Raw genomic sequence first — 22,368 nt, 5'->3', positions numbered from 1 at the left:
ACATCTAGATTGCCTAAAACAAATTTCCTATCCCGTGATATCGTGAAGACTTAATCGGCCATCATGATAGCTTTTAACAGCGCTGCTGCAACTCTTCCGCAAACCTTGTGTCGCTGATATCCAAATCCTTCGCCATAACTCGGATATTTGTATCACGTAAACCGGCCGTGATACTCTCATAGAGAACCTGATTTGCCTTTTCATCTTTAAAAGAGATTTCATTCTGATCGATCATGCTTACGCTCTCCAACGGAAGCCAAACTTGGATTTTATGCCTCTTTTCCCCTTCAGAATTTTCTGTAAGTCTTGCGCATATTGTCTTTCCAAGGCATATGTCCTCTTTCTCATTTGTCTGGACCACTGTTACAGCACTGTTGTGGACATATAGAGTATCTTCCTTTCCATATATTTTTCGAGGGCTGTGTCTTTAGGTCCGAAGTTGATGCAATCCAATGTTGGTACCCCTGTTTTCGCTGCTCCTTTTCAGCCGCTCGCTGCCTGCACTCAGAATTCCTCCAACAGCTTCGTCTGCAAGCTCAGTGGTAGTGAGATCCAAGACTCCGTCAAAAACTCCGTCTAGAATCAGCTTCTCCATTGCCATTCCACCTGATCCCGCCGCATGGAATACATATACCTCGCAGTCGTTTTTCTCCAACACTGCCCTCGCTGCATCGCAAGCAGGGGTAGTAATCCCAAACATAGTCATGGCAGCTTTCTTCTTTTGACGTTTGGGCGAATCGACAGTCGCACATATTGAAGCTCTTGATTTCACCATGACTACAATAGCTGCGGTGGCGTTTTCTAGAACTTGTCTGAGAAGACTATTCAAACCGGCTATGTCGACAACATTATAAGGGACGGAGGTGTCAGAACAGCCAATATACGGCTTAATATCACCGCTAGCCATCGTTGATAGAAGACCTTTAAAAAATCCGAATGGGAGCGATTGAAGAGCCTCTGCTACGATGCTAGAACCGCAGCTACCATCAATGGCGAGCAAACCGTGAATCTTATCACCGCATACAAGATCCGATAGATAAGTCTTTAGAGCACCTCCGATGGCGGTTATGAGATCGTTTCTGGATGGATATTTTATCGAACATGGAAGCAGTGAGTGAACCGATATATCGATCTTTTGGTGGTGACTGGACCCAGAGGGCTTCCCTGTGTTGATGAGTATAGGGGTAACAGAGAACGAAGCTGTCTTCAACGAATCGGAAAGGGTGGATGCATGGTCATAAAGATACAGCAACTTTACGAGTTTAGTGTCGCATGTCCTGATAATCGCGACCTTGAAAGATTTGTGGATGTATGGGGAATAGGCTAGCAATGTGGAGGTGTTGGTTGATCATTGGGAAGTTAAGAGTTAGTGATGCGGGCATAGGAATATATGAGAAGACCATGAATTCTTTCGGGGGCGTCACCACTCGAGCTGAGATTAACTATGCTAATATTAATACGATAACATGAATATTCACAAATCTAGAAGTCGGCCTCGAGATCATGAAGTTTGTATGACAGCCTTGGTTACACAAGGACCTCTAGTTCAGCAACCCAACGCAATGGTTGATCTTGGTCTTCTACATCGTCCGAAACTACTTGGTAGATAAGAGTTAAATATATATATATATAGTTAGATATATACTTATGTTAGAATTTTTATTATGCAAGTTCTTCACGAGTTTCTAGTTCTCCAAATAAATGGTGGAGCGATATATAGGTTAGTAGATGCTTAGTTTAATAGTCAAAGTGGTAGATGGGTTGTGAGACTGGTACATGAATTATTTTACCGACCAGCCTAGAAACCAAGAACCAGCGTGGAACCAACGAGGAACCAGCGCACAACACAAACAATAACCCCAACTTACCCGCAAAAAATGTCACACTTCGCAACACAGGAGAGGTGTTGTCACCCGTCACTCTTTCAGAATAAATGGGAGGTCGGGAAGAGCGGTCTCGGCACAGGAAGAGGTACGCTTTTTCCTGGAGATAGAAAAGCACAATATATTTAGTTAAGTAATGCACTGGACGAATTCGATATATATTTCAGAGTACAATTTGTACTTTCGCTGGCTTCAAGAGGTATAAATACACAATCATGAGGCTGCCAGCTTTCCTGTGCAACCCCCGAAGAAAACTTTTGAAAGTAAAAACTCTTAACGCTCTCCAGCTTCTCCAAGAGTGTAAAGCACCAACCAGAGGACCAATGGTAGAGTAAACCTTCTGCCTAGGTATATTTTATGTACAACAATGGTCAACTCCTACCACCATTAAATCCTTTAGAATTATGGATGAGTGGCATCGAAAGGTGGGATCTCCTGTCCCTTTCTGAATGCAATCATATCCTCTTGAGCAATTTCTCTCTTGCTGAACCTGTTCTCCAAGCTCCTCTTGATTGGGTTTGGAGACTTGCAAGTCGTGCTGACGCAAACTGGAATACCGCAGCAGGTTTCAACGAAGCAAGTGAAACCTTGTGGGCAGTCGCGGGTAGTCTTGCACTGGGTGAGACCACTGCACCAGGAGTTCTGGAAGCAAACTGCAGTACCCTCGGCGCTCTTTCCGCACCAGCAGTCGTTCTTGGAGTCGCAACGCTTAAGGAAGTTTCCGCAGGTTTGTGGCTTGCAGATGGTAGCTAGTGGTAAGAAATGTTAGAATCATGCGAGTTTATGGACGGTATTAAGGCCGGCCTTACATGGGCATGGGACGGTAACGTAGCGGGTGGGGGTTGGAGCAGTGATAGTGGTGGCGTTGGCAGTGATGGTGACAGTCCTATTAATCATTATTTAAATTAGAGATTATCAATTTAGACTCCGTTGGGCAATATGAAAACCTACACTGGGAGAGGGGTGACAGTGACGGCGTAGGATGGACAGGTTTGAGCCAAAGCGCCAGACAAAGTGGCAAGAGCGAAGAGGAAAGCGGCCTTCATATTGACGGGTAACGTTTTATGAAATTGGAGAGTTGATAGAAAAGTTATCAGAATTATCGGTGATTGAAGTGCTGGTGATGATGATGAGGATGAAAAGAGTGAGCTTAGGCTTCACCAGCCGTCTTTTTATATTTCATTTCGAGTGATATTCAAGCCCTAGTGTCTTATCAATATACTAGATTTAAGTGCATTCAATTCTTGGTATCTAGTATAACTATCCCAGGCTTAGGCCAATATGAGAGGTATGGTTGATAGCCAAGCATTGCGGCCGCAGTCCTCAAAGACCCTAGCCAATAGCGATAGCCCAATTTAGTGTCGCGTGCAGCCCGATATTGGTGAGGCCCAAGAAACCAAACGAACAAGGAACCAGGTCAAGCCGGCAAAAAGCCGCCCTTTTTCCTGCGCGCATAAAATTCCGCATGGATCTCATCAAAAAAAAAGATTGAGCAAACCCTATGAGGAACGGCACGCAGTTTCTCAGTCCGAATTGCTATGATTCGGGGAAATCGGACCCTGAAAGGGAATCAATCCTGTGATACCACCCATCCCCTCGATCGAAAGTCTCGCAAGCAACAGCTAGCTAGGCAGCAATGAGGTATTCGAATCCAGACGACATCGACCATGTTTTTTATATTACGTAGATCACCCAGCGGAACGCAATAACGTGATTTTCGCTAAAGCATGATCTAGACAGCGATCTAATCGAGAAAAGAGCTTAATTTTGATATGCTGATTCACACCAGTATACTCGTCCTGTCGAGTACTCGTAGTGTTGGAATTGAAGCCTCAACACTTCAGTTCTCTCAGAGACTCAAGCCTGAGGGAGTGATGTAGCGCTGTTGCGGCCCGCCGGCCCGCACTACAGCAAAAACATCGAGCCAAAAGGATCAAGAAAGTTAGCGGAAGTCCTTTTGCATATCCCTTTGCCACGGTATTTTCAAGTCTTTGTTATCTTTCAAATTGGCTTTTGTCCACTCAAACAGCTTACTCGCATCCGACATCGCGCGAACACTACAAATCTGAAGCTAGCTGGTCAGCTGGGGATGACTTGGCGAACTCTCAAACGAGCATCTGGCTATTCATGCAGTAAGCGTGGTTTGGCCATATCAAAAAGGATCCTTGAACCTGGCAACGAGGCATACCTACAGAGCTAGAAGACGACGGTTGAATCGGATCTCATTGAAATTCACGCAGCTGAAGCCCTCATGCTTTCAGTAACGCTAATGGAAAATTAACCGAATGAACCTGTGGAACTAAGCAAGGGTACACCCAATTTGGCAGAGTTAGACGAACCTCATGCCCTTTCGTCAAAGCTTAATAGCCAAGGCTGAATGCACAAAAGAATGTGTGAGACCCTGTCCAAAAATTTGTTCTGGAGCATGATACTAACCATGATATAGATGCGGGCATTTGGCTATGCATATCTGCGCATAGATATTGCATCGGAATCCGCTTAATTTATCGGATGAAAAGCTTTTACTGCACATATCAATCCACCATTAAGTTTCATGGCGCGCCACTTACTTAACTCCGATGTTAAATCGGAAGAAATTAAATTTTGATCGAGGGGTAATAACTGCTTGTCCCTGACGGCTGCATGCAAGACACCGGCTTTGCATCTACGTATCTCAAAATATTTGGATTATTCCAGAATTATGCGTGACGGTCACAGCAGTATAATATGGGGCAATATTATCGTCGGGGCGCCTCCAATTCTGCAAGCCATCCTGCACTCCGCATTCCTTTCAAATGCCGTATAGCTCTAAAGGAATAGCCTTGTGGAAGTTAGTCCTCCAATAGAACGAGGGGCTCTCACCATGTCCATCAGCGTTCAGACCGGCTCGGGTAGAGGGTTCGGGTAGTACAAGGGCTTTATCATTTCTGTTCTTCCCAACAGGACGGACGGTCACTTGCCGTCCTAAGTCGAATTTAGCCTATGAGGCTCGAGGTATTCCGCCAATAAAGGTTGAACTATCGATAGGGTGTATCTTAGGATGTGAACCTGCACTCCAAATTCATTTAATGGACGGACTGTATCATATACTCACGATCAAGTATGACTTTAGGGTCGAAGGATCGCTTGACATATGTAAAAATGCTCACCCAGGCCTTGACCTCGCCTGTTGGAACATGTGGAGCGGTAAAGCCGTCTGAATTATTCGCTAAATACATTGCGGCTGATATTTATCCTTGGGGTACACAGGCGAGAATGGCCCGAGGGTTTTGGTCGCCGTGGTAAGGGGCTGCATCGACCTACACCGTTCATGCTCATATGATCATGAGCTTCGAGATAAGCTAGATTAAGGACTATAGCTCCCACAACAAACATCTTGAGATTACTGAATACAGAAATACTTATCGAGGACCCTATGTCCCACAACTGAAATCACAATACTAGCACTAGAAAGTTTCGCAGGGATCATGCCATGATTCATTGAAATTCTAGTGCATGATAGAACCAGGTGGTCCCATGCTTTGATAATCGCCATTTTACCATGTTCTTGGGGAGATAAGAAGCGATATGGATCTTGTTTGTAAAATTCCAATAAAGCTTGTTCCCTCCATATACCTGATCGTACGATACCGAAAATCTAGCTCCACGATCATGATCTAGCAACTTCGAGAACTTATATCAGATTATGTAAATCCATAAGCCGTTCAGATAAGATCTATATGCGAATAAAAGGGTTATGAGTCCTTCAGCCTCGCTAAATCCTCGGGTCATCGGTCCTAAATGCGAAAATATATCGATATCTTCGCTCTTGATTGGGTTATTTTTTAGTGTAATCGCATGTACGAGTCCTCGAGCCCGTCGCTCAAGTTCTCGACGACGGATATCTGATTCGCGAATCAAATTCGATTTTCGACCTCGTGTTTGAATTTTGGGCTAGTAGATGATATATACTAGCCTACACCTTTCCGTAGAGTATATTCTAGGTTGTGTGTGTAAAAGGGAATCTGCACTATTGGCAGTACAGGGTCGGTTAATATCCGATGGAAAACCGGGATAAACCGTGAACATAGAATATTTTTCCGATTCTATCGACCAGGCCATTCAGGCATGTAATTTGAAAAGAAACAGATCTATGATATAAGGGAAATTTATTTAGAATGCATGTGGTGTTTCGCCCCACAAACACCTTCTATCGAAACAAAGGAAAAGAAAAAAGACATTAGCAACCCAAGCTTAATAATTATTTGGTGATACTAATATGGCTAGGGAGCCCAACTCTCTTCCCATCAATTTGAAACGGCGAGTTGACATCACAATCCGATTTTGAGCCTCCCGGTTTTCCCGCGGTAACTTCGAGATGGTATGTATCGGTACCCTTCTTTGGAAGCTCGTTAGGACATGTAGGCATTGTAACCTCGGTTGAAACGCAGGTAACCCGTAAGGTGTGCAATTGTGGAACATTCACGGGTTTGCCGCCCTATCAAACAATTAGATCTAGCCTCATGTAGTGATGCCAAAGCCAAAGGGATTACATACCGATAAAATCGCCCAGTTGATATTCTCACGGATATAGTTTAGAACCTGCTCCTTGGTTGGATTCGGTCCTAGGTTTTCATGGACTGTATCAGTGAGAACAACATGAGTACCAATAACGCGAGAATACATCCGCTTTTCGGGAGATCCAAGGTGGGCGAGAGTTCCGATCATCGTTGGACAAGTGGCCCAGTGAGCTGGGTCGGTTGGCGGGGTGCCGAGGAAGAGGAATACAGTGAAGGAACCAAGAAGCTCTGCCTGGTCAATGACGATCTTGGCTTGCCATTCCTGGCGCATCTGATATGCCTTGACATCTCGTTTGGTCGGAGCAACAGGGGCGGGGCCATAAAGACGGTTGATTTCAGTGATTGTATGGTTGCGGAGGGTGTCGAAGTTAGAAAAGCTAAGGGGGCAAGGGACTTCGGGATAGCCATAGGACAACGAAAAAACCGTATTTACAGTGGAGACGTTCTGGGATGTCCACCAAGAGCTGTCTCTATGTCGGAAGGGATATAAAGGTGTATCAACGGTATCCAGCTGAGAGGATGGATTAGCGAATGTCGCAACTGAATTTCCTGGCTCAATGAATGTATTCGGCTGTGCTGATTGGTACATGGCCATAAGACGGTCCATGTTGCAATGATGCAACCTTTGAAATAAAACGTTAGCAACTCGTCGCTCAATCTGTGCGGAGAAGTATACTAGGGGTATATGTGATACCAAAAGATAGGGTCGTATGCAGAATACGGAACATAGGTCATGTGCCCTTGCCCTCCAACGGCTGCATGGACTTCATCGTGAATAGATTCAATACTAGCGGCGAAATCGTTGTATCTCCCTTGGCTGAATGCCAGATAGGTGGATTGGCGTCGACTATTATACAGCGTATTAGTTTCAGTCTTCCAGAAATGAACATGGAGCAGGGAATGGTCTCATACTTAGTATAACCGTTTTGGAGCGTTCTATCTGCGAGGTCTTCTTGAGTTACACCATCACTTGTAGGCTGTCTGAGGGTCGTTCTCCATCTCGCAAACTACCAAATGTTGTTAACCTAAGGATGCAGGATAAGTCAAGTCCTAAACTCACGTTTTGCCAGAAGGTTGCAATTGAATCAGCGGATTGAAAAGTATAGGATTTCAAAGGATTAGGTATCGTGGTAACAACCGGGGCTCCATTAGCGCCTGGTTGGGTGACGGATACAGTAGCCGCCGTAACGATTGTTGGAATGTGGCTTTGGGTATTCGGGTCGCTCCAATCCCAGTATCTGTAACAAAAATTGCTCAATTAGAAGACGATTTTATGGAGAGATAGAAGTCGACTTACGGCAATCGAAGACCATTAACTGCAGCCTGGTATTTTGGTCGAACATCTGCAGAGAATCTGTTGGCGATTTCGCGCGCTTTCCTATAAATCGTCTGTTCGAGAAGGAGAAGGAAAGGTCGATGCCAGGTTAAGAAAATGACGCTATGGTGAGTACAATATCCAACTTCCCAGTTGTAATTGCCCTGCTCTGGCATTTGCCATCTGCGTGAGAATAATTGCTGTTAGACCAGCGCACAAAATACAACATGGTGTGCAAAACAGGGGGACATACGGTCCAAATGGAGCTCCGTGGATACGGGATAGCTGGTAGAAACTCAAATCATCAGTCTCACTAGTGAGTTGAAGCTCTCCCCAAGCCAAAAGAAGAAGATTAAAGCTGTCAGGTCTCTGGGTCTGCATATCCTCAATCTTCAACCTCTCAACACAAACCGTCTCGGCTCCCACGGCTGCAACAAATGTTGGTTGAGCCGCAGAAGTCGGGCTCGAAGTAGATGTTGACGTGATTCTAGAAGAAGTAGACGAAGTTGAAGATGTGCTTATTGTAGAGGTGGCTGAAGATGAAGAATTGCTTCTTGCAGAAGACGTGGTAGATCCCGCCGACCTTTGATTATTAGTAATGGCTAGAGGTGGTTGAAACAACGACGAAGATGACCTAGAGGAACTGGCAACAATCAAGCTAGTCGAAGATCGAACGGAAGTCAAAATCGAAGAGCTTGAAGAGCGAACGACAGTCAAAGTAGACAAGGTAGAGCCTTTAAATGTAGACTTAGTGGTAGGTCGGGTCGTGATTTGAGATACAGTCGTAGTCGTAGAAGGACCCTCTTTGGCGGTAGCAATTACAGTTGAAGGTTGAGCCGGGGTAACGAAGACCGTGACAGTAAACAAGATAGTAGTTCCATGATTCTGCCTAGCCTCGAAGTGATTCCCAACTAGGGCATTTGTCCCATCATTGACAAGATCATTTGAGTCTAGAACAGGTTTGACGTCATCGTAGACAGAGTCACGAGGGATACCAGCAGCAAGGACCGATGGAAAGACGAGAACCAAAGCCAAAGTCATGACCCAGAAGGTACCCTTAAAGGGTGGCCCAGGACGTGAATGTGCGATCGAGCCTGCCATCTAGATTGATTCACACATTAACGTTAGAAGAGAGCTAAAGCGGGAGGTATAAGGTTTCTACTGAGCTATGCATACCATTACCCGATTGAATGGGTGGTATAATGAGGAGAAGAGATGAGGAAGAGGGTTTGATGATAAAGAGGAGAGGAGGAGGTAAGGATGGAGAGAAAGCTCTAGGAGATATTTTAGGATAGCTAGGTGAAGCAACTCTTAAATCGTTGGTGAAATGGCTATGGAGCAACCCACAGCCCCTTCAAAATGCAACACTACCACGAGTTGGTTACAGTTATATACAATTTCTTACCCAGAATAAGACTAAACTCTGCTAATTGTAAGTCCCCTGGTGAGAGTTCGAGAAGATAGAAAAAATGAGTTTGCTTACAGGATCCGCCACCAGGATATATAAAAACTACTCTCAATTGCCCATGGAACTACAGCAGGTTGCAACATGCTGTTGTAAGCCCTGTTAATTTCTCCACGCTGCCTCGAAGAGCGCTACCTTCACTTTTCCTTCGACTCGGTTTTGAATATACGCATGTCAACCAAGTCTTCTATTAGAATCGTCGGGCCTATAGCCAGAGAACCCCTGAGGGAGCCGTTAAAATTTTCGAGTGAAATGAGGGAGCAATCTCCGTGAATAGTACAGGAAGTAGCTTGTATCATATATGTTGCATGTTGCTTGTTGGATAGCACGCCGACAATGCTAAAGTAACCTAACCCTGCCTGTGCGACTACTATCCTGGCTTCCACGTCGGTCTGTACTAACCAACCCCTAGAACACGGCACGAATATCCAGCAGCATGCTGTTTTGCAGCTCCCCGCGAGAAAATGGTTGAACATTAACACCATTGGATATGATTCCTAGATTCAACGATGCAAATGGTGCAATGTTAGTACCTTTGGTAAATTTCCACTCGACCGCATGAACTTGCGGATCCAGGGCCGGGAAATTCTGACCGTATTACATGTATCTAATTACTCAGTGTCGGTCCCAGGGCGCCCGTAAGACTTTCAGTAATCGCCCACAAGACCAGTCTCAACGCCATCAAAAGAAAATCATTCTCTCAAAAGATGTCCTGTGCTCCGTATATCCATTGCCAATAGCTCTACAAAAGCCAAGCGGAATTCATCCTGTACTCCTTTTTGTAAACATAAACCGTACCCAAGAATCAATATTTATACCTTCGACCTCGTCGTACAAACAAAAAAGGGATGAACTACCGAATACACGGACGGACAAAAACCCAGAACCATTGAACCTGCTTCATGGAATCGGAATAGACACGTACAAGCTCACAACGCTAAAGCTTTAACCGAGAATCGGAGTATCTCTATTAAATCGACGGACCCATCCTCTAGTTTGGTTCCAAAGTTGCAACCGAAATTGCTGCCCTCCAGTTGTTAGCTCTTCTTGAAGATACGGTGCCGGCCTGAGCATAGAAAAAATAAAAGAAATTAGTATCTCACAGTTCTACTCAAATTAATTAGGGTCATGTTACGTACTTGTCAGGGACACCATTGCTCTAGTACGTGGCATTCCCTTCGGGGCCACACAGTGTCACCCGAACAATAGCTATAGCTTCTCTCGTGCTCACGCTAGCTACAGCTCCTCGAGCTGCTTTCCTCTTCAAAAAGAACTTCCGCACCGCTGAGAAAAACGAAGGTGGAATAGGAGGCGCTCCTGGGCTTCTTCAGTTTGAGTATTCCCAGGAGATGCTGTATTTACGACAAGTTTGTCGCCACCAAGACGCCGCCCAAGTTCCAATGCGTAGGCCGTAGCCACAAACTTGCTTGCCTCGTATATTTCTCCAGAAATTCTCCGCGGGTCATTGAAATCTTCGAATACACTCTCCGACGTGGATATATAGGTTTCGCCATCCGACATTTTAGAATGGCGATGCGCTCCAGAGGAAGCCCAGGTCAGATGCGATTGCAGTGTTTCGAAAGGCTATCTTTTGGTAGCTTCTTGGAGAGGCCTTCCGAACGAGTTCGTTTGGACAGGGAGTTCGCCTTGAGAAGTGTGGCCAAGTAGTTACTTAGGATAGCGTTTGCGACGAAATTAACCTGAAAGCTCGCTTCTAATCCATCTCCAGTCGACAATTTCACCCCTGCATTAAGAACTGCGATGTAGAGAACGCTGACTTCCGAGCAGAACTTCTCACAAAATGATTTGACGGAATTCAAATTACAAAAGACTACTTCACAGACATGGGCTTCGCCCTCGGGGTTTCGTTGAAGGACCATTTCATCCCCAAGGAGGTTAGTCCTAACTTCTCCGCCTTTTTCGACATCTTCGACCGCCAGGTAGACCTTGTCGGCACCCAGAGTGAGATAAAGACGTGCTATTTCTTAACCAATCCCTGTATCGCTGCCGGTGATGAGGATGCTGAGTCCTGAGAAGTTATACTCGTCGGGGTCGATCTCGTGGACTCCCGAAGTTCTTCAAGGCATTGTAACCAGGATCTTATATTAGGATCAGTTTTCGATTAGCTTGGAACCGATTGATATTGGTAGGCCGATAAGTTGTTTTTCCATTAAACTCGCACAAAGCTTCGACTCTGAGAGGTGGTAAAAAACTAAAAAAAGGGACGGGCAAGCGGCTGCATGTTCCGTGGAAGTAGGAATGCAATCGTTTATTATTGGGAAATATATTATCAATAAATAATATATCTAATACGGTGATCTATATTCGAATGACCATCACGAAGATCTTCGGGTACATATAAATACCTATAATTCCATATAAAAGAGTGATATATCAGAATTCCCTGAGGAGAGTACGGACAATTTATGGCTGTGGTTTCGAAGGGACTCGAGCGGTGTCTAGACTAAAGCAGTGGCTGTCGTATTCAGATTACAACGACCTCAACGCACAATCGATTCAAGACGAATGCTTATCCTTTCCATCGGTATTGAGCTCAGCTTTGAAACTGTGTATATGGAATTGGAGCCGCTTAGGAAGCTTGTAGTATGGCTGGAGGTGTGATTTTGGGTAGTCCACAACGACAGATGATCACCTTCGGCTAGTCGCAAACAACAACATCCAGACAACATAAAACGCCACTCCAAGAAGCAAGCACCTAGCATTAAGATCTAAGTATGTGCTAATAGGATGGACACAAGTTACCTCCGAAATTCCGATATTTTATTCATAATGCAGCTCTATCATCTTTAAGTCTATGTTGTTTCCCTCTAGTCCTACGCTTTGGAATATTGCTGATATAGAAGCAAAGCCCCGTCAACTATGGCCGGCCAGGGGTTTAGACGGACAGCAGCTGTAGATCTGCTGATAGCCTCCAGAATATGAATATGCCCCATATTCTCATCGCCTAATCTCTTGTACCCAAAGGAAAGTAGCTGAGGGCCAATCCACAACACAGTTGTACTCCAAATGAACCATGCAAAAGTGTAAACCGTCCCGAAAAGCCATCTAACCGGACTTTTCTGTACCTCTTTTTCGTCTGTTGATATTCTGAGTATCCAGGTAAGGAAATCCTCAAGAGTAATGGCAACGGCCTGTACGTAGAAAAAGTAGCCCGATACGTACCATGCTGGTCGAGCGGAAACGGGGATAGAGTCTTCAAATGGTATTGGATTTGTCACTGTGACAAAATATACGCCACCCGCATGAAGGATTCCGGAGCAAGCGAAAGCCGAAAAGAGTAGGAAGTATCTTCTCACGAGGCGGGCTGGGTAGGATAATTGAGACGGGTTCCCGAAGATGGCGTCTGCGATTCTGTCTCCTGGGGCATTAAGAGACTTTTTCACATTGGATGTTAGCGCAAGCATTTCCATACCAATAGCAAATAATATATAATTCTCAACTTCGTATGCATTCTGATGAAAACTCACCCTTCTCAAAGACTGATGCCATGTTTTCCCCCACACATTCCGAATACTCCACGTATCTCTCAATCTTCCGAATGTTCTTGGCCACGAAGTTATCTCTCCCCAGAAGCCACCAATCCCAAGTCCAACACAGACGATACTAGCAATGTTGTAAAGGATGCTGATATGCGATATTATCGAAATTACCCATCCTAGAAGGATTATCACCATTTGGAAGAATTCGTTCTTGCAGAGATCGTAGACCCATGGATATTCCACCACGGAAATCTCGTGGCGGATTACCCCCACCATGAAATCGTAACCAATTTTGGTAAGGTATAATCCTAGATATATCTGCAACAGGATGAAAACGGCTTGGCGAACGAATGCCGTTCTGTTTGAAGGGTATTTCGTATTCGGAACCGAAACCTCGAAGTTCCAGCCAATCCCTCGTTGGGAGATAAACAATAAGAATCCCCATTTTATGCGGCTCCAGATGCTTTGCGGATACTCCAGTTGTTGCTTGACCTTGCCGACTTGTTGGACCCTGAAGAAATGCTTCGATGTGTCATACCCTTGCAAGTACAAATAGTCGAATAATCGAAAACCGAGGGCCGTGATGAAAAGGCCAAATAGATAGGTTTCTTCTACATCGCGGTCTTCAGTTGGTGGTTGTAATAGCGCCTGGAGGATAAGAATTGCAGGAAGTGGGTAGAGCGCATATCGAATAAATGAGGACCCTGGGAGGGCAAATATGGCAACGGACAGAATCGGCAGCCCGAGAAAGGCACGCTGTAGAGAATCCGACAACATGACTTCCAATTGGCCTAAACACCAGCGATGGATAGCGAGAGTTAGAAGAAACCAAAATCTATCATTTAGAGGTCTTCTTTTCCCCTGAAAGGAAAGTGCAAATGGCGGATACGCGTGTTGTAGTATAATGAGCAGGACATGGCGCAAATGGAACAGCACGACGTTGACTATATAATAATTATTCCATTTTATGTATATAACGTTACCAGTAAGCTCCGTAAGCCGAAATACTTCCTCACAAAATTAATAGCTTACATGCTCCTCACTAACAGAAAAATACGGGCTGAATTTTGATTTATCCCAACATTTTCCGGGGCCGAATAGCTGGGTTTCTTCCGAGCTAGCCTGCCCGGCCTTGTCAATATTCGACCAGGTGCTGAAGGAAATGTGTTGCTATCAATGTCCATGTTGTCAGATTGCGCGACTTGGGACGGATGCGGCGGCCGGCTGAACAAAAACCCGCCTAATATTAATATTATCGTGACGAGAAGAGGTACTTAGAATTGATTTCCTATAGCTAGCTTCCGTAAAGCCAAAATATATTTGACACAAGTCAAATACAATCGAAAATAGACCGGTTCGTGAATGAACTTACAGGAGGCATCCAAGTTGTCTGGGGCCTTTCCAAGTAGACAATATTAGGAGGTCTCCTGAATACATTTTGTGTAACTTCAAATGGATGCCCTAAAGGCTTAGGTAACTATTTTTGTGGCTAGCCGTATCTCTTTGGAAAAGCTTGAACGGACTCCGGCTTCTAGATTCGAGAAGGTTCGCTAGAGACGTAGGTGGAGAGTTTACTAGACCGAGTGAGGTCAGCTTCGCGCGAAAACTGCCGTTAGGAACCCATGCGTGGGAGTCAGCAAGAGTTTTAGGCCAGCTCTCAACAAAAACTGTGCAGAATATTGCTCGACTTCCGGCCACCGGATTCCGTTGCATGACTAAACCAAATAACGGGTTAGCCGGAGAATAAGACTGCTGTCACGGTATAAATCAGCCTAAGAAAGAGTCTAAACACAAGATATATATACGTAAGCCTGCGACTATCTGCGAAACCATACATGTAAGCACCTCCATTATTTGAATAGCCCCATTAGTACGTATTTGATCTAGTTACCCTGATTTTGGGGGCTCAATATCGATTTTGGTTACCCGGCGCTAGGTAAAATATGGGGGGTACAACTGGCCCCCACGAGTCGGGACGATAAATTTTGAATATCCCTAGGTACTTTTTTTGGAAGGTCCAAAATCAAACTTGATGCAGACTACGCCTATAATTTCTCTCAGGTACAAGAATATATTAATAAGATCGATTTGTATCATGATCTTATCGTTCAACCTGTGATTGGGTCTCGTTTGCGTTTGCATTCACACTACGGAGCATCGGGCTAACGTATTCTACCGGGCTGCGAACCACACCGGCAACGCGAACCACCCAAATTGGATTATGGGCCAGGATTTGGTTACCCTGCCAGCCTACCTAGCCTAAGCCTGCCTAAGCTGGTGCTCACCGCTTCCCCGACTGGGTACCCTGTAAACCACCCTCCCTGCCAGCCTACCTGCCGACACTATTAAACCCGTAACTGCAACCGCTACCTCGATCCGCATGAACCGAGCCGCAAAACCGTAGTACTCAATTCACTCTATAGCCTGCTTGAACTACAGAGACTTTTCATCGCCGTTTCACCGTACAAACCACGTTCACGCCAGCCTACCCGCCGCCCGCCGCCTAGCCTATCAAGTTCATTAGTGAATAGCACAACGGCTACGCTGCTTACCTCAAACCACTACACGTGAATCTTGTACAATAGGATTTCTAGATTATAGAGCCGTGGGGACTATATTTTTATTTTTTTTTTTATTTTTTTTTTTTGATAGAGTTATCATCACCGTCGTTGAGGCAGTCTGTTATGTGATTTTGCCATACGAATTTTGGTGTGGTCTCGCTTGGTGGTTCGTGTTGCCGGTGTGGTTCGCAGCCCGGTATCTTGGTAAGAGAAGCGAGCCGAGAATGTTCGGATATGTATGACGCCCCATCTAGATATGGTATATCTAGAATCTGCATTCGATCGCGGATTGGTCTTTTTAAACTTGTTTAATGTCTATTTTCTGACACTAGTACTAGCCTCTTTCCGCGATACCGTTCTCCAGATACGTATATACCCCTCTTGATAACGCAGTTTAACAACTATTTCAATTGGTTCAAACGTGAGTGGATCAAGATTTATACGCGTATACATAAACTACAGTCGTAGATAGACAACGCAGGGCGGGAATCTATTCAGCTTGCAATGCGATGCAATGCCGCCTGAGTCGGAGTATGATTGCGAGATCTCGGAGATGCTTCAAGGTCCGCGAGCGCACTAGTTATGAATGATATCGACCTCCCGGATCATTTTTCCCCATTCCACAAGACCCTCAGACTAATAGATCTAAATTTGCGAAAGTTTATTTCACTAGGAATGGAACAAACGACCGCTCCAATCATTTCTAGTCAAGAAAGGCCCTGCAGCTTACCGTGTAACTATACAACATGTATTTCAATTAAAATAGATACCAACCAAATTCAATAGCTCAAAATTCAAAGCTAGTTACTAAGCTAGTACAAGGAATAGCTGAACTTAAAATCGAAAATGAGACTCGGACGAGATGTCAACATCGAGGAACTTACAACATTGTTCCAAGATATCGAAAATTCTTTCCCAAAAAGTCTGGGACCAGATCGATGGTACCTCCTGCTGGTGCGGCCAAGGTTCCCTGATCCTTAAATTTATTCTTCAAACCTACATCTAACATTGCAAGGCGCATGCGCACATAGATCGCAACTCTTACCTATGCATCTGATCCAGATCATATCGCCGATCTATATATACACCTGATTTCTCGACCCGAATTCTCAACCAGCGAGGCTCGGCAAGATTTGGTCCGGCGAATCTGTGAAACTCTGTTTAAACTTGTAAGCATTATTGGAGTCTGCAAGCCCCTCACTGTGATTTTCAAAATCGATAGTGTGGAGAGACCGGAGTACAAGGACTATAGCTTCAGCAGGGAGGGGTGGCAAGCCGATGAGAAGAATCTGGAAAGAGGGAATGGATTCTTGAAAAAGATCTACCGCCATAATTCACATTTTCTTACCGACAAGCTGATCGCACATAAGGACCTTGGTAACGTAGATCCCTCATTTTATAAGGCATTATGATAAAATTATTTCTAACACATGCTTTTGCTAAAATAGACTGGATAACCTGGAAGGTTACTTACGTCTATACCTTTCAGACCATGCCATCTTGAGTGGCGTTGAAACTGAATTGGTGGTATGTGTGGTATCCTCATCCAGAATCTAAACACTTGTTGCCACCTTCCATTTAAAAGGCGCTAGAAGAATTGGAATGTCAAAAGAAGAGGTTGAGCAAGTTCATATTAGTGTAAGTTTTGACACCTCAACGTACGGGACTTTGGTCAAATATGCTCATTAGTTTGTTAAATGAATGATATGTATAGTACGAAAAGGTTGCAAGGTTTTGCAATGTGAGAATGGATAAGGTGCCTCGAGTAGCTGATATCGAACACCAAGTTCCATGGGAATTCGATACCCAAATTCAAGCTACCAGCTCATAACTCCACTATTTGAAGGATCTTATATAAAAGACTAGCTAAAGAGAACAAGAATGGACTAAGTTATCAGAAATGATACCCCGGCTTCGCTTAAAACTTTATAAATTTAGCCTCCCCACTTCAACGGCTCGCCACCAAATTACAGCACGCTTCGGTCTGATCCCCGAAGCTAATGGAAACTCTATTATACCCAACTATAAGTAAGATCTTCGGACACAAAAACTAGCGTTAGATCTTCACGGAATCAGAATACCAGATATAGTTAGCGGTGAGTATACTTAATTCTGACACTACCTCCACCCACCCGCTGAGAAATGGAACCATGTGCGTTATTCGTGACAAAACGTCAGCATGTTTTACTTTGACCGGCTAAACTTGCGACATTCTCGTACAAATGTGACAGGGCTGGTTATGAAAACCAATGACACTGGGGGGTTGAGTGGGGCTTTCGGTGCAATGGAGTCGTTGCTTTACCGCATTCAGATATACAACATCAAGGTCCCTTTCGCGGTGCATATGCACCATGCGAGTTCATTTAGTGCTAAAATGGACAACAGGTTCGCCAATTGGCCAGGTTGTGAACTCGGGTTCACGTTCTCGAGCATCTCATTTAGAATGGTTATTGATTTGCTGAAATCTCCGTCGGAAAAGCAAAGAATCACGTAGAAGTCGCGGTTCCACTTTTGTACTTCTTTTGACGCTTGGCTGGGGTAAGTGGTGAAAGGATGGTGTGAGCGGGCGCATGTTATCGAACACAAGTCTCCTGACTGACCTCTCCGTAGACAGGGAAATGCTAGCGGGGTTCTTTTCAAGAAGTACATGGCTATTAAATAACCCCGTGCTAGCCGGCTGTCACTCCAGCTCCAGCATGCACACACTCTCATCATTCCGATTTTATGTTCTCTTGGATCCAACATCGGCATAGCATTACTGAGTTCGCGGAAAGACAGTTTTGAGCTCAGATTAATATCCCACATATATAACAAAAGGAATTGATTCAGGATCATCGCTCTATAGAAAACCCAGGATACATCACCCTCCAAGATGGTCGAGTTTACACCGGTTATTATTCTAACCGGTTCTGGACGAGGTAATCGCGAAACCCGATCTTTGATACCATTGAGATATTCTGGGCTAATTTTTTGATCCTCACAGGAATTGGATTCGCCATTTTACAATATCTCCTCGGCCTCCCAAACCCTCCAAACATTCTCGCCACTTCGCGGAACATCTCAGCCATCGAACCACTCGCCGCGGCCCATAAAAACCTCGAAGTGATCTCCGTCGATTTTTCCGCCCCATCGAGCGAACTGAAGACCATTATTCCTGACGTGGTAATACACACTGCGGTATCAAGATGGGGACGAATAGATGCATTGCTTCTCAACCACGGAACCCTAGACCCCATCGCAAAGGTTGATGTCGCAGCCCTTGAAGATTGGGAATCCAACTATAGGGTTAACTTCTTGTCGAATGTGGAACTTATCAGGAATGCTCTTCCTGAGCTTCGGAAATCAAATGGAAGGATTGTGCTTGTGAGCTCTGGAGCGTCTTCAATCTATTTCGTAAGTTGGCTCGTTTTCTAACGTATCGATATATTATATGTAAGTTTATTAATTGATTGTATCGTCAGACCGGCTGGGGAGCATACGGATCAACCAAAGCAGCCCTAAACCATCTTAATTCTACGCTAGCACTCGAAGAACCAAGTATCACAACAATCGCCATTGCGCCCGGCATCGTGGACACCGATATGCAGGCGGCACTCCGTGGAGTTCATGGGAAAGTTATGTCTAGCGGGGAGAACGCCTTCTTCAATAGTTTAAAGGAGAATAACAGCATGGTGAAGCCGGTATGAGGCCTTTTCTATATTGCAGAACCGGGACCTTCGTAAATATTCTCTTCTGATGAAATCTAACTTATCTGATTCTAAATATAGGAGGATGTTGGTGCGGTCCTTGCGAATCTCGCCTTACAAGTTGAAAAGGCTCTTAGTGGGAAGTATTTGAAGTAAGTTGTCCTCTACAAGAATGGATCTTCGATGCACATGCTAATGACGAGACTTCAGCTGGGATGATGAAATCCTGTCTAGCTACCGTACTAGGCTTTAAAAGATGGACTGAATCGCCTATTCCAGCTTGCTCGATATGATACCCAAGTTGCTGGAGCGGCATATAGAGAATAGAAAGTTATAGACATCTATAAATCTAGAAGTACAAGCGGATATTTCACCCATTAGATTTTTTTTTTTTTTTTTCTTTCTTGGGTTGGTCGCTTGGAATGAGCATATCAGCGGCACAGATATGCATGGGTAATGCCATGTTCTTTTCAATCCAATCGGAATATCTCGCGCTCCATGGTACAACAGAGACCTCCTGACAGATCCCAGTAGCAGCTGCATGTAACTGTACATTTTTTAACGTCCGCATAAGCAGTATCTATTTAACCGGTTACAAGTAAACCCGAAAAGCCCCCCCCCAAAAAAAAATACAAAAAATGATCCAGGTACTCCAAAAATCATTGGTTAATCTTCGCCATTTTCATGCCTCCATTCAGAAGGTACAACTTCTTTGATATCATCAAAAAATCCATTTGTTGCATTTGGATGCGAACAGAATCCAACAAGAGCTGGTGGGAGTGTCCAGTCATTGACTATATCTGATCGGGTAAAAAACGACATGAGCAGGCCGGCTTCAGCGTGCCAGACGTTGTGGCCTTAGTTGGAATTTAGTCAGCCTTGTTTCGGCAAGGAAAGTCGGAACATGTACTTACAATGGAACGCCCACATTCCAGGGTTATCGGCAACGAATCTAATCAGGACATACCCGTACGCCTCTGATTAATAATGGTTAGAACGGACTGTCGCAAATGTGATAGAAATTATTCCGATCGAGCTTACCAATAGTGACCGTGTCTCTAAGTAAACGCCTTTCTCGAGGAATTGCAGAATAGTCTGATGCATTAAAGTAGCCATTTCCCTGGGCCATCACCCAGAACTTATGACCATGAAGATGCATAGGATGATTGCTGCACCCAAAATTAGCCCTAATCTATCTTATCAAAAAGATACATCTCACACATACCCGTCGTCGTAGTTATCGATAAGGAGATCGACAACCTTAATTCCGTCAACTTTCAAAACCATCCCCTTATCAACATTGAAGATATCTTTCATTACGTCATCAGAGTTGATGTCCCCTAATATTTTGCTTCCTGGCAAAGTTACTCTGTTCAACGCCGGATTTGTTAGATTTCGTTTCCACGATGAACTATTGAAAAACCCTCGACTCAGCGAATAATTCCCTATCTGGAAATTACTCCTAAGGTAGAACAGTTGATCCGGCTCCGGTGCAACCAGTGAATCGACAGGTTCCAATTTTCCATCTAAGTCCTGGCACACAACCGCAATCTCACGGTTCCACGGTGTTGTTGTCGGAAGCGCCTGCTTCGCTGTTACAGCTGTGGTGGGCACAGCCGAGCTGTCCTTCGACTTTTTCTGAGTGTATTGAACAATCGCTCTAACTTCAGGCTCGACAACGGCATCCGGTTCTGAAAAGCAGTGATTGATCATCCTAGCCCTTAGCCAGAATTCCGAAGCATCGGTCGAGTTGGCATGAACAATTGCGCTGTACCTCTGCGCAACGTTTATGTTGAGTTTATGGTACGGACTAGGCACCAACGATGTCCCATCTGCTTCAATTACTTCCACAGTATGCCCATCAATGCCCATTTCGAACTCTGCGAAAGCGCCGACGTTGATAAACCTGAGGCGATGAGAAGCTCCTCTTGTTAAGTTTATCTCCGCGAGCTCACCCTCTGTGCTATCGCAGATATATTTCTTGTCGATTTTCGAACAGTCTCGTCTAGAACAATCGTCGCATGTTAGTATTGTCACTATATCAAAGAATAAAACCAAAACACTTAATAAATGCATACCTATTCCTGCCATTAATGAGGGCACCGTCGGGAATTGGTTCCGCATTTTCTGCATCGGGTGCTAGGTATTCATAAAGCTTGTTTCGACTGAGATCATGATAATAATCGTGTAGCATAACAACTTGGTCGGTTTGATATCGATCCCGACCAGGTTCTTTAGGCGAATGAATTACCAACGGACCAAACAACCCGTCAATATACTGTGTTGAAAAGTGTGAATGGTACCAATAGGTTCCATATTGTCCATCCGTTTTGATCTCATAGGTAAAACTTTCTCCAGGTGGAATAGGGCATTGGGTTACACCTGTAGTACCATCCATCCAATTACTCCCATTATGGAAGAGTCCATGCCAATGAAAAGCTGTCGCATTTACTGCTTTGTTGTGGATAGTGACTTTTATTGTGTCCCCTTCATTGCATTCTATTAACGGGCCCGGAAATTGGCCATTTATGAGAATCATGGGCCTCACAACACCGTCTGGGTTGGCAGTGACATCGCTTACAGTCCAATTGTATTCCTTCACCTTCGGCTGAATCCGGATTCGAGTCCAGTCTGGCGGCGACAACATATATTCTGAAGGATCCCTCATAAAAACCCGAGTTCTCGAAGTTCGGGTAGAAGTTGGCACCGGCGGCTCAGATATGGACCAATTCCCATGATGTGGTATATGGTCGAAAAACTGGAATTTTGGTGCATATTTAGTCGCACCGTCGAGTTTTGTAAGAAGTGCCCCAAGTACTATTGTCAAGATAGCTGCTGATAACAGGAATACAATCGATCGAAAAAGCGCTTTTCTTTTCAACATCATTTCCTTCGTCCCCGGTTTTTTCCCGTCGTCGATTTCGAATGTTTCCACATCTCTGCGTTGTGAATTGTTGGAGGTCTTGAGCATCTGCCGCATAACCACGTCGGTTGTCGCGAGCTAAAACATGTGTTTACGACGACCCACGAAAATGCCGCCCTTTGAGTATACCGTGAACTTGAACAGCTTTCTATATGGCTTTGACCAGACCAGTAGGCGCAGATGCGAATTTGATATTCCGGAGGTGTTAAGTCGACTATTCGTGAGGACAAGTGTCAGCTTACAACACCCAGTATTACAGCTGCGATTTCGAAAGGCTGGGTTTCCGCCGTCCGCGCATGCTACACATCCGGATATCGGGGCGCAGGGGCCATTTGTTGATCTGATGAAAGAAACTGAAGTTAGAAGTTCGAAGTTTCGAACGATATCAAATTCAGCCGCACATGTCATGCAACTTGACTGAGTTTGAAATGAAGAAGATTCGATTCGACGACTTTGATTCCAGCACACTACAAAAC

General features: G+C 44.7%; 6 protein-coding genes across 6 annotated transcripts; 1 reads left to right on the top strand and 5 right to left on the bottom strand.

The window, feature by feature from the left end:
• Nucleotides 1-427: 427 nt before the first annotated feature.
• DFL_005720 (uncharacterized protein) lies at nucleotides 428-907 on the bottom strand (the record flags this gene model as incomplete). The annotated part of the gene is made up of 1 exon (XM_067635021.1): nucleotides 428-907. The coding sequence occupies one exon, from the start codon at nucleotides 905-907 to the stop codon at nucleotides 428-430; it is 480 nt and encodes a 159-aa protein (XP_067489493.1).
• A 1,378-nt stretch (nucleotides 908-2,285) lies between these two features.
• Nucleotides 2,286-2,929, bottom strand: DFL_005719 (uncharacterized protein; the record flags this gene model as incomplete). The annotated part of the gene is made up of 3 exons (XM_067635019.1): nucleotides 2,286-2,632; nucleotides 2,693-2,769; nucleotides 2,835-2,929. 3 exons carry the CDS (start codon nucleotides 2,927-2,929, stop codon nucleotides 2,286-2,288), a joined length of 519 nt encoding a protein of 172 aa, XP_067489492.1.
• A 3,194-nt stretch (nucleotides 2,930-6,123) lies between these two features.
• Nucleotides 6,124-8,936, bottom strand: DFL_005718 (Tyosinase C-terminal domain; the record flags this gene model as incomplete). Its single annotated transcript, XM_067635018.1, has 8 exons — nucleotides 6,124-6,360; nucleotides 6,420-7,065; nucleotides 7,137-7,289; nucleotides 7,355-7,449; nucleotides 7,503-7,680; nucleotides 7,740-7,940; nucleotides 8,011-8,858; nucleotides 8,934-8,936. The coding sequence occupies 8 exons, from the start codon at nucleotides 8,934-8,936 to the stop codon at nucleotides 6,124-6,126; spliced, it is 2,361 nt and encodes a 786-aa protein (XP_067489491.1).
• Nucleotides 8,937-12,056: 3,120 nt separating this feature from the next.
• Nucleotides 12,057-13,499, bottom strand: DFL_005717 (uncharacterized protein; the record flags this gene model as incomplete). Its single annotated transcript, XM_067635017.1, has 2 exons — nucleotides 12,057-12,617; nucleotides 12,711-13,499. The coding sequence occupies 2 exons, from the start codon at nucleotides 13,497-13,499 to the stop codon at nucleotides 12,057-12,059; spliced, it is 1,350 nt and encodes a 449-aa protein (XP_067489490.1).
• A 4,656-nt stretch (nucleotides 13,500-18,155) lies between these two features.
• DFL_005716 (uncharacterized protein) lies at nucleotides 18,156-19,222 on the top strand (the record flags this gene model as incomplete). The annotated part of the gene is made up of 5 exons (XM_067635016.1): nucleotides 18,156-18,201; nucleotides 18,267-18,676; nucleotides 18,745-18,963; nucleotides 19,051-19,121; nucleotides 19,180-19,222. The coding sequence occupies 5 exons, from the start codon at nucleotides 18,156-18,158 to the stop codon at nucleotides 19,220-19,222; spliced, it is 789 nt and encodes a 262-aa protein (XP_067489489.1).
• Nucleotides 19,223-19,635: 413 nt separating this feature from the next.
• Nucleotides 19,636-21,367, bottom strand: DFL_005715 (uncharacterized protein; the record flags this gene model as incomplete). The annotated part of the gene is made up of 5 exons (XM_067635015.1): nucleotides 19,636-19,826; nucleotides 19,884-19,946; nucleotides 20,011-20,138; nucleotides 20,195-20,974; nucleotides 21,048-21,367. The coding sequence occupies 5 exons, from the start codon at nucleotides 21,365-21,367 to the stop codon at nucleotides 19,636-19,638; spliced, it is 1,482 nt and encodes a 493-aa protein (XP_067489488.1).
• Nucleotides 21,368-22,368: the final 1,001 nt, after the last annotated feature.

Source organism: Arthrobotrys flagrans (assembly GCF_004000055.1).
Source record: "Arthrobotrys flagrans strain CBS H-5679 chromosome Unknown unitig_9, whole genome shotgun sequence".
Taxonomy (NCBI): domain Eukaryota; kingdom Fungi; phylum Ascomycota; class Orbiliomycetes; order Orbiliales; family Orbiliaceae; genus Arthrobotrys; species Arthrobotrys flagrans.
This window is presented reverse-complemented; position numbering and strand designations above follow the sequence as displayed.